General features: G+C 39.6%; 1 protein-coding gene across 1 annotated transcript; it reads right to left on the reverse strand.

Annotated features, from left to right (window-relative positions):
- Positions 1–2668: 2668 nt before the first annotated feature.
- On the reverse strand, positions 2669–14228 carry vash1 (vasohibin 1). The gene is given in 9 exon segments (XM_048190223.1): positions 2669–3029; positions 3104–3213; positions 7809–8190; positions 8930–9004; positions 9877–9933; positions 11236–11255; positions 11257–11325; positions 12969–13346; positions 13987–14228. Coding segments are annotated over 9 exon segments (1161 nt in total). The 5' UTR covers positions 13993–14228; the 3' UTR covers positions 2669–2965.
- Between the last annotated feature and the right edge of the window lie 486 nt (positions 14229–14714).

A 14714-nucleotide genomic window follows, 5' to 3' on the forward strand; every position in this document is an offset into this window, starting at 1 on the left:
CTTAATCACTTGTATTCTATGTAGCTTATGCACTTTATTCCTTTATCATTCATAGTATTCATTTAGTCGTTGTGTTAGTTATTCTTGTTTATCTTTTTGTTAATAAAATGTATTTTATTACACTTGTGTCTTCCTTGTGTTGATAATACAGAAGAGGTTCTACAAGTTAGCAATATCACCAATCTTTCAGATAAATCAGCTGACCACTTTACATTAATTCTAAATGAATGAAAGCCCCTGTTGGGAGTGTTCTCATACTGCCAAGGTAACAGACCTTGACTGGTGCCCTGAACTAGGAAAAAAGGGGAAAGTGGTCATCTGATGTACTCATAACCACACCTTAAGAGACATGTGATCCAAAAATCACAACGTCAGCGGTGACGTGAGTACCAATCCCTATTTTACTTTGTGTCCTTTGATGGACAAAGTAAAAATCACTACAAAGCTAAACAAGATAACAAGAGGGGCTGGTTAATAGGAAACACCTGGAGAAACTAATCAACATGGAAACAATGAAAAAATTTGCTCTTTTCAGGAAAAATAAGCTCTGTTTGCTCACCTGACAGATGGCGGCAGGGGATGTGCTGAAACAGGTGCTCTCGGACACTAAAGATGGCTCATGAGCAGCGCGCTGATCAGGCTGCTTGCAGAGAGGCGATCAACTAAAGCAGAGCAGGCCCTGTAAACGGCGTGTGAGGTGTGTAAATGTTGAGAAGGCTTCGAGTCTCGTAGTGCAGCGAAGAGAAGATCGTCGTCACTGAAGGAGAATAGATCTGAGATCCTATGCCGAGATGCCCGCTTATATAGATGACCCTGCCCATTTTGGTGGGCTCTTGCGGGCTTTTATCGCCATAGGCTTGTGCAGCTCCACTGCCTCGTCATTGGTTTGTTTCATTACAACTGCACAAACCAATGGCCGTGCAGTTTCACTGCATGATTGAAAATGGCTTCAGTAATCGGAGAAAAAGGAGTTTTCCCCACTGCGTCTAGCAGACGCAGTACGAGTGAGGTATCGAAAGGGAACTAATGGAGCCTTATTGTAAAGTGTTACCATATCAATATTGTTATATCTTATTCTAATTGAATATTTATTACATATAAAAATTTGACATTGACATTTAATAGTTAGAAAACAAATTCTTTAAAAGGTAAAAAAACTGCAACTGGGAATCGACTGAATGTCACTCAGTGTAAAAGTGAAGTAAATCCACGTTTATTGTTTTCTGTAGTAAACAGGTCTAGTGTTCTTGATGGTTTTAGGATGAAGCGTCACACAAAATTTCAGATCAGACACAGAGTCAGAGTCTGATCGGTCACAACCTCTGACCTCAACACTTCTCTCACTTTTAATAACTTTAACTATATGAGTAGTTCACTATTTTGTGATGTGTATACATGTGAAGTTCCTAAACGTAATTTAGGGAGGAGCGAGCCCATCTAATCTTCCAATCAACAGCCAGAGTATATAAGCAGCTGCTTACCTCTCTTCAGTCTCAGCTGTTTCAGCATCCCTCCACCTCCCCAAACTCCACCTTCATCTCAGGTACCTTGCCCTATGTAATCATATCCTATATTTATTCACTGGGGGGTGTATCAGAGCTCGAGTTGAAGATGCTTCATCGAGCCCCTCCTCAGTGGACAGCAAGCCAAATTAGCTAACCTAATACCCTAAAGATTATATGGGCAAACAAACTCGTTAAATACTAGTTATTATTGTGTGAGTTCTCATCTGACACTGTAAATCATCAGCATATCATCATGTCACATGTGACGGAAACAACATTTCATTTGACAAAAGAATTTATTGTACATTTCAATTTCAAGTGTCACAAAAGTGTATGAATGACATTCCAGTGATGAGGAAACATCTGTTAATCACACGCAGGTAATTAATCATGTGGCAGGAATCAAGTGTTTCTAATGCATCATGGGAACATGAGACAGACGACGAGAAGAAGATTTAACAGCACCAGCATCATCATCATCATCAGTGTCTCCTTCAGGTATCAGTGCGCTTCAGTTTGGCTTCAGTGTGTAAAGGTGTGTGTTCATGTTCATGTTCTGTAGGAGAATCTCATCTGATGAAACAGACTGTCGCTCAAACTGCATCATGATCCTCTTAAAGTCAACATGAAATGATCTTCACATCCACAGCTCATTATTTCTCCAGTCAAGTGCCTTGTTTAACAGAGAAAACGGGTGATGATCTGATGACATCAGCTAAAAGAGAAAGACGTTTCAGAAGTGGAGCAAGTTATATTTTGATGAACAAACATTAATTTATGTAGCATATTGTGCACTGATGAAATGTTCTTAATGAAAGCAGCAATGTGAATTTAGTCAGTTATCATTTCATGTTGACTTCAAATGTTGCTTGTAATGTGTAACCGTCTTTCAAGAGTTAAAAAAATATAAAACCTAAAAACCCAAAGGGGCGAGTGCTGCATTCACTGAAGAACCACTGAACCTTGTCTGCTGATTTACATGCTCATATTATCACAGACTGTATAAGCACACTGCAAAAAAATCATCTTCTTCCTCTGAATATCTGTCTTGATTTCAGCACAAATATCTAAACATCCTTAAATTAAGATACATTTACTGGAGAAGAACAAGTTTATTTTTCTGACCTTATTGGCAGATAATGATTCTTCTTTCTTTTTTCTTTTTTTACACGCAAACTCACTTCATTTTGATACAAACAAGACTTAATATTTGAAGCCATTTTACTTCAGTAAATGTATCTTGAATTTAAGAATGTTTAGATATTTGTGCTGGAAAACAAGGAGGAGAATCATTTTTCTGATCAAAGGCACTACAGACGAGCCTGTACATTAGTCTACTAGTAGTTAAAGGCTAACTGCACTGTATTTACAGATTAAATGTGAAATGAATATAAATATGATGCATGTTTCTAATGGTTTGAGGTGTGAGTGAGCAGAGGATCCTCTTCATGTCGAATCTCTCACACCCTGATCTGGTATCCGTTCAGATCCGCTGCCGGCCCCGCTCTCTTCTCCATTGACAGCCTGTGGAAACAGCGCCACCTAGTGTTAGAACAGCTAGAGTTTCTGATGGTGTGTAGTGAGAGATCTGTAGGTACCGTCTGTCGCTGTGGCTGTTCTTGCGCATCGGGCTGCCCGGGTTCCTCAGAGGAGATCCCATATCCTTCCTCCGGTCTCTAGAGGGTGATGGAGGAGCAGCTTTACCGATCTGAAACACAACAGTTACATCTCACATCACAGGCAGAAATAGAACAGTCTCAGAAATCGAACAGTCTATTGACACTAAAAATTCTTTTATTAAGTATAATATTTGATACATCCAGCCTTTCTAGCTCATACAGTCTGATATTGTGAGAATATGAAGGAAAAAACAGCTCAATTTGAATCTCAAACTGAGCAAGAATATGCAATTTGGTGCAGAAGCTGATATTTATATGGACAAAAAGTAAGATGGAATTCTTTGTAATGCAAATCAATGAGATCTTTATAACAGTTTGATCTAAGCTCTGTAGTTTTAAAACATACACTGATCAGGCATGACATTATGATCACTGACAGGTGAAGTGAATAACACTGATCATCTCTTCATCACGGCACCTGTTAGTGGGTGGATATATTAGGCAGCAAGTGAACATTTTGTCCTCATAGTTGACGTTTTAGAAGCAGGAAAAATGGGCAAGCATAAGGATTTGAGCGAGTTTGACAAGGGCCAAATTGTGATGGCTAAACGACTGGGTCAGAGCATCTCCAAAACTGCAGCTCTTGTGGGGTGTTCCCGGTCTGCAGTGGTCAGTATCTATCAAAAGTGCTCCAGGGAAGGAACAGAGGTGAACTGGCGACAGGGTCATGGGCGGCCAAGGCTCAGTGATGGCTGGTCCATGTGGTCCGATCCAACAGATGAGCTACTATAGCTCAGATTGCTCAAGAAGTTAATGCTGGTTCTGATAGAAAGGTGTCAGAATACACAGTGCATCACAGTTTGTTGCGTATGGGGCTGCATAGCTTGTCACATGTGCCCATGCTGACCCCTGTCCACCGCCGAAAGTGCCAACAGTGGGCACGTGAGCACCAGAACTGGACCACGGAGCAATGGAAGAAGGTGGCCTGGTCTGATGAATCGCGTTTTCTTTTACATCACGTGGATGGCCGGGTCCATGTGCGTCACTTACTGAGGAACACATGGCACCAGGATGCAATATGGGAAGAAGGTGAGCCGGCGGAGGCATTGTGATGCTTTGGGCAATGATCTGCTGGGAAACCTTGGGTCCTGCCATCCATGTGGATGTTACTTTGACATGTACCACCTACCTAAGCATTGTTGCAGACCATGTACTCCCTTTCATGGAAATGGTATTCCCTGGTGGCTGTGGTCTCTTTCAGCAGGATAATGCTCCTGCCACAAAGCAAAAATGGTTCAGAAATGGTTTGAGGAGCACAACAACGAGTTTGAGGTGTTGACTTGGCCTCCAAATTCCCCAGATCTCAATCCAATTGAGCGTCTGTGGGATGTGCTGAACAAACAAGTCCGATCCATGGAGGCTCCAACTCACAACTTACAGGACTAAAGGATCTGCTGCTAACATCTTGATCCAGATACCACAGCACACCTTCAGGGGTCTAGAGGAGTCCATGCCTTGATGGGTCAGGGCTGTTTTGGCAGCAAAAGGGGAACCAACACAATATTAGGAAGGTGGTCATAATGTTATGCCTGATCGGTGTATAATGCAATGCAATACAATACAATGATGACTTGAGAGATAAACAAATAAACCTTCCTCAAAAGCCTGATGATCATATTTGATTCTCATGATTTTTCTATAAAATGATGTCTGGATAATCAAGTAAACTGAAGCTGCTTTAGTCCAGTAAGTGTTCATCTTATTACTAACAACACCAAAGTTATTCTTATGTTTACTTGATAAAAATGAGTAAAGATTTCACAGCAAAAAGACACGTGAAGCTCAAGCTGAAGGTGGACGTTTGTACAATTATACTAAAAGACTTTTACTTGCCCAGAAACCTATTGCCAACCTTTTGAAGTTCACAAAGAGCACACATTATTACCACGGTTTGTAAAACAGCATATTATTGTGATTAAAAAAATGCATTGGTGCGTTTGTTACAGTTTTTCACAGGCATCAAACATTTGCTTCTCAACAGATAAGGCTAGTCAAGACACCTTGTTTCCACCAGGCAGAACTATGAGATATAAACTTGCAATTGTGAGAAAAAGTCGCAATTACCTTTTTCATGTTTTATCCCCTGGGGGAAACAAGCTTTCATAAGGCAGAGTGATAGAATTGTTTGGGAAACAAAACTTTTCCAAAAAATTCCATTGGGTGCAGGAATTACAATTACAATTACAAGCTTCAGATTTAATGGTACTCTGTGACTTTTTTTATTATTTGAAAATAACAAAATATAAATATTGAGCAAGTACATCATAAAACCATCTTCCAAACTATGTTTTTGTTTTACCCTAAATCACTGTCACATTTATGTTCAGTTAGTTTAATTTTCATGGACTCTTAGTTGTTTGTCTTCAGTCACGTTGGTACTGTTTGTATGGGTTTTTTTTTTTTTTGTTTGTTTGTTTAGGTTTTGGCTTGTAGGATTAACAAAGAACTTTTATTTTGGAATTACCTCATCTACGTTCTTTTCCCTTGGACTAAGCGTTACTGAACAACGGACTGAAAAGATTAAATTAATTTTTTGCAGAATTTTTATTTGTTATTTCTTGTTTTATTGTTCCTCTCACTATGTACCTGGCCTCCATACAACTCCTGGGCCAGTAGCAGATGGACTGTTCGCTGGGGGAATGTACCCAGGACTTTTTAGATCTGGCGTGCCTTACACACTATGAGGACCACTCACTCAGTGTCTTCTACCACACCGGCCTAAGCGATCGGTCCCCGTGAGGACTTCGCTGCCTATGTGGAGTGGGTGCTTGTGCATAATGTACTGGATTTCATCATTGACCCCGAGGAGGACACCAGCCCCACTCCTATCCCAGAGTCCAGCTATACACCACCGCGTGAGATGGAAATGACGCCTGAGCCCACCGCAGACAGAAAGCCAGTGCCAGAAGGAGCGACTGAGTACACGTTTGACCAGGTGTGTGAGCCAGCCATATCATGCATTGTTGTGGGAGTTTTAGTATTGATCGAGGGAATAGAGTTGTCCCCGCCCATACACCCCCCACTGTGAGTGAGTTGTTGTTGGACTCGACTGTTATTTCGATTTTGCCCCAAACAAACCCTCTCCCGCCCCCTCTCCAGACCTTAGCCTGTCCTTCTACCCAGTCTCCACTCAGCCCCTCTGTTCCCCAGCCTCCTCACAGTGCCTCAGCCTCCTCTGGTCTTCCATGAGCCAGCTAACACTGGGCAAGTGGATCCCCTGGCTCTGCTCCCAGCCACTGATCCCATCACTCCACCTCTGCCCATTGCCCTAACTCCTCCAGCTTCGCTTCTTCCTCCCTTGCCTTCAACAGGGACCATCAGGGTTAAGGCTCCACCGGGCTCCCTCGGCCTGCCGGCTTCACCTCTGGTCAGCCTCTCTGTGACTATGCCACAGACCTACGAGACGTCTAATGAGTTCCATCTCTCCACCGCTACGGCTCTGTCTATCTCCGCCCTACCCCCAGCTTCGCATTCCACCTGGCTTCCCCTGCTCCGGGCTTCTCCTTCTTCTCCTTCTCCTTCTTCCTCCCACCATCTTGTTATAATAAGTAGGAAGTCCACAGTAAAGGCCTTTGCACACTGACTCCGAAATTCGCATGCGAAACTTTCGCACGTTAAAAAATAAATTCGACCTCACGTTATGTCAATCGCGTTTGCACACTGCATCCGAAACTTTTGTCCGTCAAAAAAATATTCGGGTCAGGTTCGATTTTCTGCGTTTTTCGCATCCGAGGCACGCATTTTGAGAGACGTTTTGACAATTCAGAGCCACCGTATGCGAACGCAAAAATCCAGAATGCCATCTGACAAGTTGATCCACGTCTTCTACAGCACAAAACAGCAGCACTTAATGACAAACAACGTGCGGAATACAAAGATACAGAATATAAAGACAGATTGTGCCAGTAGTAAAGCATCAAACTGGGGCACTGACATCCTGAAGTAAACTTTGAAACGCTCGGGATAATCCCGCAGCTCCTTGATGAGGTGAACTCTACTTTTTCTCTATGCAATCTCGGGATTGAATGGACCCAATATTTCCTCTTTTTTTTCTTTTTTAAAGAAGAGACGACAACTAAATCGTGGTCACTGCTTGAAGACTTAATTTTGTATTGTTTCGCGATTTTTTTTGCAACGCATTAATTTTTACGCCTCGGACTCAGTGTGCAAGGTCTCTGTGCGTGACGATTTTTTAGGTTTACGAATACGAAAAAACGCATGCAAAAATTTTGGACTCAGTGTGCAAAGGCCTTAACTTAACTTAAATTTTCCTCTAACGTGATTCTTTTGTTTATATGCATCAGTATGTTTGACTCAGACAAGTGAGTTGAGAGAGACGGCATCTTTGTCTCGAGTGGGCGTGGTTTCAGAGCAGACAGCGGACACGCCCCCAGCATTTAAGAGCAGAGAATACTGCTTATTTTTTCAAGATTTTGATAACTTATTTCATTTACTTGCCATTTTTTTAATCATTCAAATTTGGCTGGGTGGTTAATAACACATTTTTTTGTGGTGTGACAAACTCAGAACACATTTTAATATTGATTTACACAGACTTTAACTTTTAAATTTTACAAAACAATGTATTAGCAATACGCTTTAATTGTAAGCGTATCATCCATACCTTCAGCCTCATATCCCGGGTGTGTCTCTCCAGCTCTTTCCTCAGCTCTTCTTTGGACAGCTTGTCCACATCCAGTACCGAATGCTTCCACTCTATCTGCTCCACACTGTGGGGATCATGTGACACATAATGACCGATCTTGACCTTGCACAGCGTGTGCCAGTAGCCCCGATAGGCCGCCTGAAACTCTTGCAGGAGGTCGCTGAGGGTTTTGTACTCCAGCGGTTTGTACATCAGGTCCTCACGGCGACTGATGCCCAGAGCACCGAAGCGGCCCCCGCTGTGTACGCCCAGCACAATGTGACGGAAATGACTCCCTGAGAACTGTGTTTTAAAGCTGAGAGGAAACCGCTCGACGCTCGGCATGCTGTTGGTGAGGTAACTGACAGGTCAGCTGCGTTAAGTGTTATATTCGACAGACAGCTGCGTACATTAATGAAATGAAAATTCATCTTCTTTCTAAATGCATGATTTATCCTTGTATACACTACTTACAATAATTACGTTTTGTATGTTAATGATAAATTAAAACAGCTGTTTTCTATATGAATAAATAGTAAAATGTAACTTGAAAAATTTGATCAAATCTGAATTTTAAGCATCATTACTGCATCCTACATCCATTACTCCATCCTCTTGTTGCCTACATTCCTTTCTGTCACTAAAATGTTTAAACATTACTTTGAACATTACTGGATGACTAAACTGGATTCTGAATTTATTTTGAGCATCCAGCAGCATAAAATAATTATAGACCCTTCTCAAATCCTCAATTTATGCCAGAAATTTAGAGTTTAAATCAGTATTTAGGCCATGGCACAAAGACTGCGCTTGTCAGAGTTACAAGTTGCTTTTTTCTAGTACTATTGGATTGTAGTGCCTCCTTTGACACCAAAGATCATGTCATTCCCTTCGACAGATTAGATTTGTGGATAAGCATTAAGATGGTTTGGATCTGTCTGGCTGCTACCACTTTGTTTGTGTTAAAGTGGAAGTCAAATCACAAATGGAGTATGGATTATGGAGTGCCACAAGGCTCTGTATTAGGTCCTCTGTTGTTTTCATTGTATATGCTTAATATATTCAATCCATGTTTCAGTAAATTCCAAAGTGAAGGATACATTCCGAGGATAACGGCTTCCAAACATTTGATTGGTAGAGATTCTCTTGTCATTTCCTTGGCAATGTCCATTAATCTGAGGAACAAATTGAAGGTAATAATGTAATAAGAGTCTGAATGCAAGTAAATAACTATTTTTAAAGCATCTGATGATGGCAATTTTCTGTTTTTCAAACATTCAAAATCATAATGATTATTGTGCAGGTACAGAAATATAGTCTAACAGGCTTATTTACAATTAGCTGTAACGTTTCTATCACTGTCATAGTAAAATAAGATTTTCTTTATCTGATATCATTATTAAAGCCATATCAACCTCTGCTGCTTCCTGCTACTCTGAGCTATGAGTTTCTCATCAAATCATAGTTACTTTTGACTAATTATGCCCTGATATGTATAATACATTTGTTTAACGTATTGCTCTAGACTACGTTCAACACTGTCAATACAATCAACAGTCATAACCAATTTTAATTTTTCCACCACAAAATGTCCACCATATTGATTATAATTAGGTCAAAATTATTTTAATCTACTGATTATATAATTTATTGTGTCAGTTAGAGTATTCTAGAAATTGACATGCTCTTCCAGGTTTATTTACAAAAGTTAATTTGTCAAATGTACTTAATAGAATTAAACACAAATGTCTATGTGTGGCATTTCAAATATTGATTATTAATAATATGTTTCTGGAAATATAAGTTTTGCGTATGTTTATGGGTAAATTATATGGAAAATTACATATATTTTTGGAATATCATTCCACTTTTTATTTCTATTTCCTTAAATTTAAATTACAATGATGCATCCTTTTGGCTACCGAAATTCAAATTCAATTGAATTGAAATGTAAACGTCTCTCCGAGTTAAATTCTGCATGACTCTCATGGCTTTTATTTCAAGGATGAAATTAAAAGAAGGGGGCAGATGTGTGAACTGGACTTACGCTGTGAGCGGCCTGCTCTTCTTGATCTCAAAGAACTGTGTTCCAGTGTGATTGTATCTGACAGACAATGTTAAGCACAGAACACAAACAATCTGCTGTATCACCAGAGTTTACAGAGAATAGCCTATATTAAGAGACAAAAACAATGTATCATGAAAGTGTATCTATTGCTTAACTAAACATGATCTTTTGACAAAATAACATATTAATAATCATATGACAAATAGCTGTGACATACATTGGGTCAAAATCACATTCAATCACAGACTGCCTGTAACGCTGAGTCAGAAACGAGGGAGAGCTGGATCCAAATACAGCATGTTATTTATTTACAAAAACACAAACTAACTTAAAATATCAGAGAAACATGGAACATCAGGAGCAGAACTGAAAACATGGAGCAATGTGGAATTTGTATATTGAAGCACATGATAAATGAGAACCAATGGTGTTTAAGCATCTTTAGCTGCATCCAAATTTAACTTGTGTGTAAAGCAGCGTTTCATCCCATGTGTTCAAGAGAACAAAATCATCACTTCCTGGGAAACTGGTGTAAAATATCAGTAACAAAAATGGAAGTTACTGCAATTGGGATCTTTTTTCCTCCATTCTGATGACAGAGTTTGACTCGTTTCAGTCAATTGATGTTTCAGAACCACCAAACCAACTTTTGAGATGCTGTGATGCGATTGGTCCGCTGGATAAGTCCAGTTATCCAATAACAGCCTCTGTTGAGGCAAAGTCACATGAGTTTATTGTTGCGCATTGCGGGATTTATTCAGTAAATGAATCATATTTTTATGTGCATTTTATAGAAGTGCATCTAAGCATTTCCATTCAGTATTTTTATGCATTATCCCTAAATTCACATACAAATATGTGGATGGAAACATTTTGCTATAGGAATCATATCTGGTCTGACAAGAGTTCGAACTCAACACATTATAAAAGGACAACTGAGATTACATTTCAGTCTGTTTCTCACACAAAACACTTGGACTATGAAGGAAAGTTATACTTTAATACTTATTTGCTCTATGATTTTTGTCCTTTTTGGAGTTTGCAAGCATAAACCCTATTCCTTTAACTGAATTTAGCTACAACTTCTGATCCAGACTTTATCATGCATGTTGGTCAGGTATCAGGGAACTCTTCACTGACATGTCAGTTTGTGCTTAAAACGACAACAAATATCTGCCAACGGAGTCTGAAAAATAAACCCTTTGAATAAAGTTTATTTTTCTGACCCATTGACGAATATTTGTTCTTGTTTTAAGTACAAACTCACTTAAATTTGGCAAAAATACTGAGTTAGAGCATGATTTTCAGCAGTGTATGGCAGTGAGTGTGAAAGGATACTGCAAGTCCCTGATGTATCTTCTGAATGGCTTCCAGGCGATGAGGAATGCTGCTGCTGGCCGGGAATGTAGGCACACTTGGTACTGGAATCTACAGAGTCACGGAAGAGTAAAAGCAATCATCTGGAGAACGATATCACATTACTGTGACTAATAAGAGACCGCAGGCCAGGCTGATCAGTCAATGTCAACAGATAATAAACATTTAAGGTTTTCAGTATTTACTGTTGTGCTGTTTATATCCGGCACTGAACCAGTAACAGTGTGACTGTGCAGCTCCACTCACTGGATACTGATTAGATGCGTAGGATTCGATCAATCCACAAGGGATGGATTAAAGGAATAAAGTCACAAAGACAAATGGAAACCAGTCTACAAACTGCTGATACATTACTGATACCACTATACAGTGCTGCAGGAATGGTGTGTTTCTGTCGGCCAAAACACATGAACAAGTTGCAAATTTCAATAGGATTTTGGTTAAACCCCTGAAATAAGGTCTGTGGTGAAAAGCTCATGATATTCTGACGTTTTATTCTATGACAAAAAATACATAATTGATACCCTCTTGTGATTGTTTTAAAGCCTTTACTTGTCTTGAAAAAGTCTAAATGGGACTAGAGGTTGTGAAGGACATTAAACATCAACCGAAACTCATCTACTCACTAGTCGCTTTCACAGTTAATAATCAAGCTCTAGCCAAACTATTTTTACTCAAAGTTTCAGGGAAATTATACAATGTTTATCATGCAATTATGACTTTTTTTCACAGAATTCAAAGTTTATATTTCATCATTTTGTTTTGTTTTTTCACACCATGAAAAAAAAAAAAAAAAAGTAATAGAGTGCAACAGTCGGTTCCAGAAAAAAACTCAAAAAACATTAATTTTCTCCATAGGGAAATTGATTTTTAATGATAACTTGTAAGCCTTTAAGAATAGCCCTACACAAGGTTGTAAATCGATAGTATTTGCTTCTGTTGAAAGCATCAGCCCACATTATTTCAGCTTATTTTTAAAATAATTGTGTTTAACAGTGGAATTAGTGGTGAAAATCTACATTATCCATGATGCTGTACAGAAAGTTACACAAATCAGAGAGTTGGAACAAGCAAAACACGCCAAAAGAGATGTAATGATGTTATTAAGTCAGTCTCCCTATACGCTCTCAAAATACTTATGTTTGCATATGCATTTTGCATTAAACTTAAAACATATTGTTTTATATATATAATCAATATTTTTAAATAAGTAGTTGTATATTTCTTCATATTCATCATTTTTCATTTAGCATCATATTATGCTGTTTGCAATGCTTCATGGGATTGTAGTTCTTTCATTCACTAAAGCTGTTAAGTTCACAGTCTTGTATTTTTGTCTGATTTTCAAATATTTTTGGGCTTCAAATCAAAGTTTGTATTGTTGATTCTCCTCATAGCTGCTTGGTTTGGTTCATGGATTATAACTCTTTAACAAAGACTTTTTGAAATTCCTATGGGAGAAATGAGTGGAAGAAAATACTTCTGGAACCAAGTGGACGGCACTAATGCACTCTACTAACTTTTTTCTCGCAATTGCAAGTTTATATCTCACAATTCTGACTTTTATTCTCATAATTTTGAATATAATTCACTTTTTTTATTCTGTGGCCTTAACCCTACACGTGTGTTTTGCTGATTCAGAAGAAAATTGACAGGATGTTTTGACATTGTTTTGGTGGCTGTGAAAGCTCTACCTTGGGCAGGTCGCTGGTTCCCCGTATCCTCCTGCCCAGCGCTTCTCCATCCGGGTGGATGCGGGCCACGTGCTGCCACATCTTCTCCCAGGTCTCCTCATTTACGGGCAGACCACCCCTATTAATGATGAACGGGATCCCACCATCCCTCTGATCTTCTCCATCATCCTCTTGTTCCTCGTCCCGCTCCTCGACTCCCTCCAAACTGAAAGCAGTCCGCAGCATCTTCAGCCCAACAGAAGCACGCGGTTGGCTCAAACAAGTCCTGATTCCTGCCTGGCTGTGGACGATTCTCCTCGGAGAGGAGCCGTGATGGAGCGCCCCGCAGCAGGACACCGGCATGGACAGGCAATGGCACACGGTCGTAACCCTCACCTTCTTAAAAGTACAGTTTAGAAACGGTTGGAGGCCTGACCCGGCTAACAAAATAGATTCTAAGAACGTTTTGTTGACATACGCATTACATTATATAATGAAAACATTGAATCTGAATGTTCTCTGAATGTTTTACAAACATTACTTTCTATAATGCAAACATTACAGGAATGTTGCTTTTGAATGTTCTCTGAATGTTCTGAAACAAGTAGTAGCATTTAAAAACATTTTAGAAAAAAGTCTCCATGAATGATATAAATAACACTTTTGTGCTAATGTTTTCAGAACGTTATTACTCTGAACGTTCTATTAACGTTACTGGAAGGACGTGAGAGAACCTTTAGAGAACGTTCTGAGAACCTCCTCACCTCACCGGGATGGCTGGGGTGTCCGAACAAACACTGACCCCCAGCCAAAACTCTGTCAACATATGTCAACCAGCATACTAGTTCGATTAACCTACAAATGCGAAACCTTTTGCAGTTAATCAGTCCTGAAATCCCATTATACTGACTATTTGCTGATCACAGACTGATCTTGTACAGAAAACATCGTGTTAGAAGAGAAATAAACAGCATTTCATCTTAAATTCAAGAATTAATTGTAATACGGAGAACACAAGTCTCGTGGATGCGTTAAATACCGGCATTGAGCAGCATTACAGACAATGAGGCTACAGACGCTCCTCTGACGTCACTATACCGCTGTCCGGGGCGTCAGTCTCTGTCCTTCAGGCATTTAAACACAACACGATGCAGTACAGTCGTTTTCCATGTTCAGCTTCATTCTTCTTCGGTTTGCTGTCCGAGCCATCGCCCTGTCAGATCACAGATCCCGTTATACGGCACTGATTGTGATGGCCGATTCTTGAACGATTCGTTTTGAACCGTTTCCTTTTAATGATTCGAACGAACCGATTCGCGAATCGTTTGTAGATATCGCTTTGTGTAGGTTAGAGTAAAACTGAGATTAAAACAATATTGTTACATTTGGAAATAATACTGTTAATAATTAACATATGTTTAATTGGTTATGAATTATTATTGATGTTCATAATGTTGTTGTTATTAATATTGTTGTTGGATAACACAACATTGGGCGCTTCAGTATAACAAAATAATGAACACGTAGTGTTAAACAACAAATTTACATCAACACGAAAGTAAAATTAGACGCGGAAACTTCTGTGAACTGTTTAGAGTGATGACTCGGTTGGGAACCAGTTCATTGAAACGAACCGTCCGAGCGAACCGATTGGCTAAAATGATTCGGTTTTTCCAGCGCTGAAGACGTGATCGACTCTCCCCAAGCCCTGTTTGATGCGCATGCGCACAAAGATAATATCTGGTATGGAGTCAATTCCATGCCACA

This window comes from Megalobrama amblycephala, linkage group LG5 (assembly GCF_018812025.1).
Source record: "Megalobrama amblycephala isolate DHTTF-2021 linkage group LG5, ASM1881202v1, whole genome shotgun sequence".
NCBI classification, from domain to species: domain Eukaryota; kingdom Metazoa; phylum Chordata; class Actinopteri; order Cypriniformes; family Xenocyprididae; genus Megalobrama; species Megalobrama amblycephala.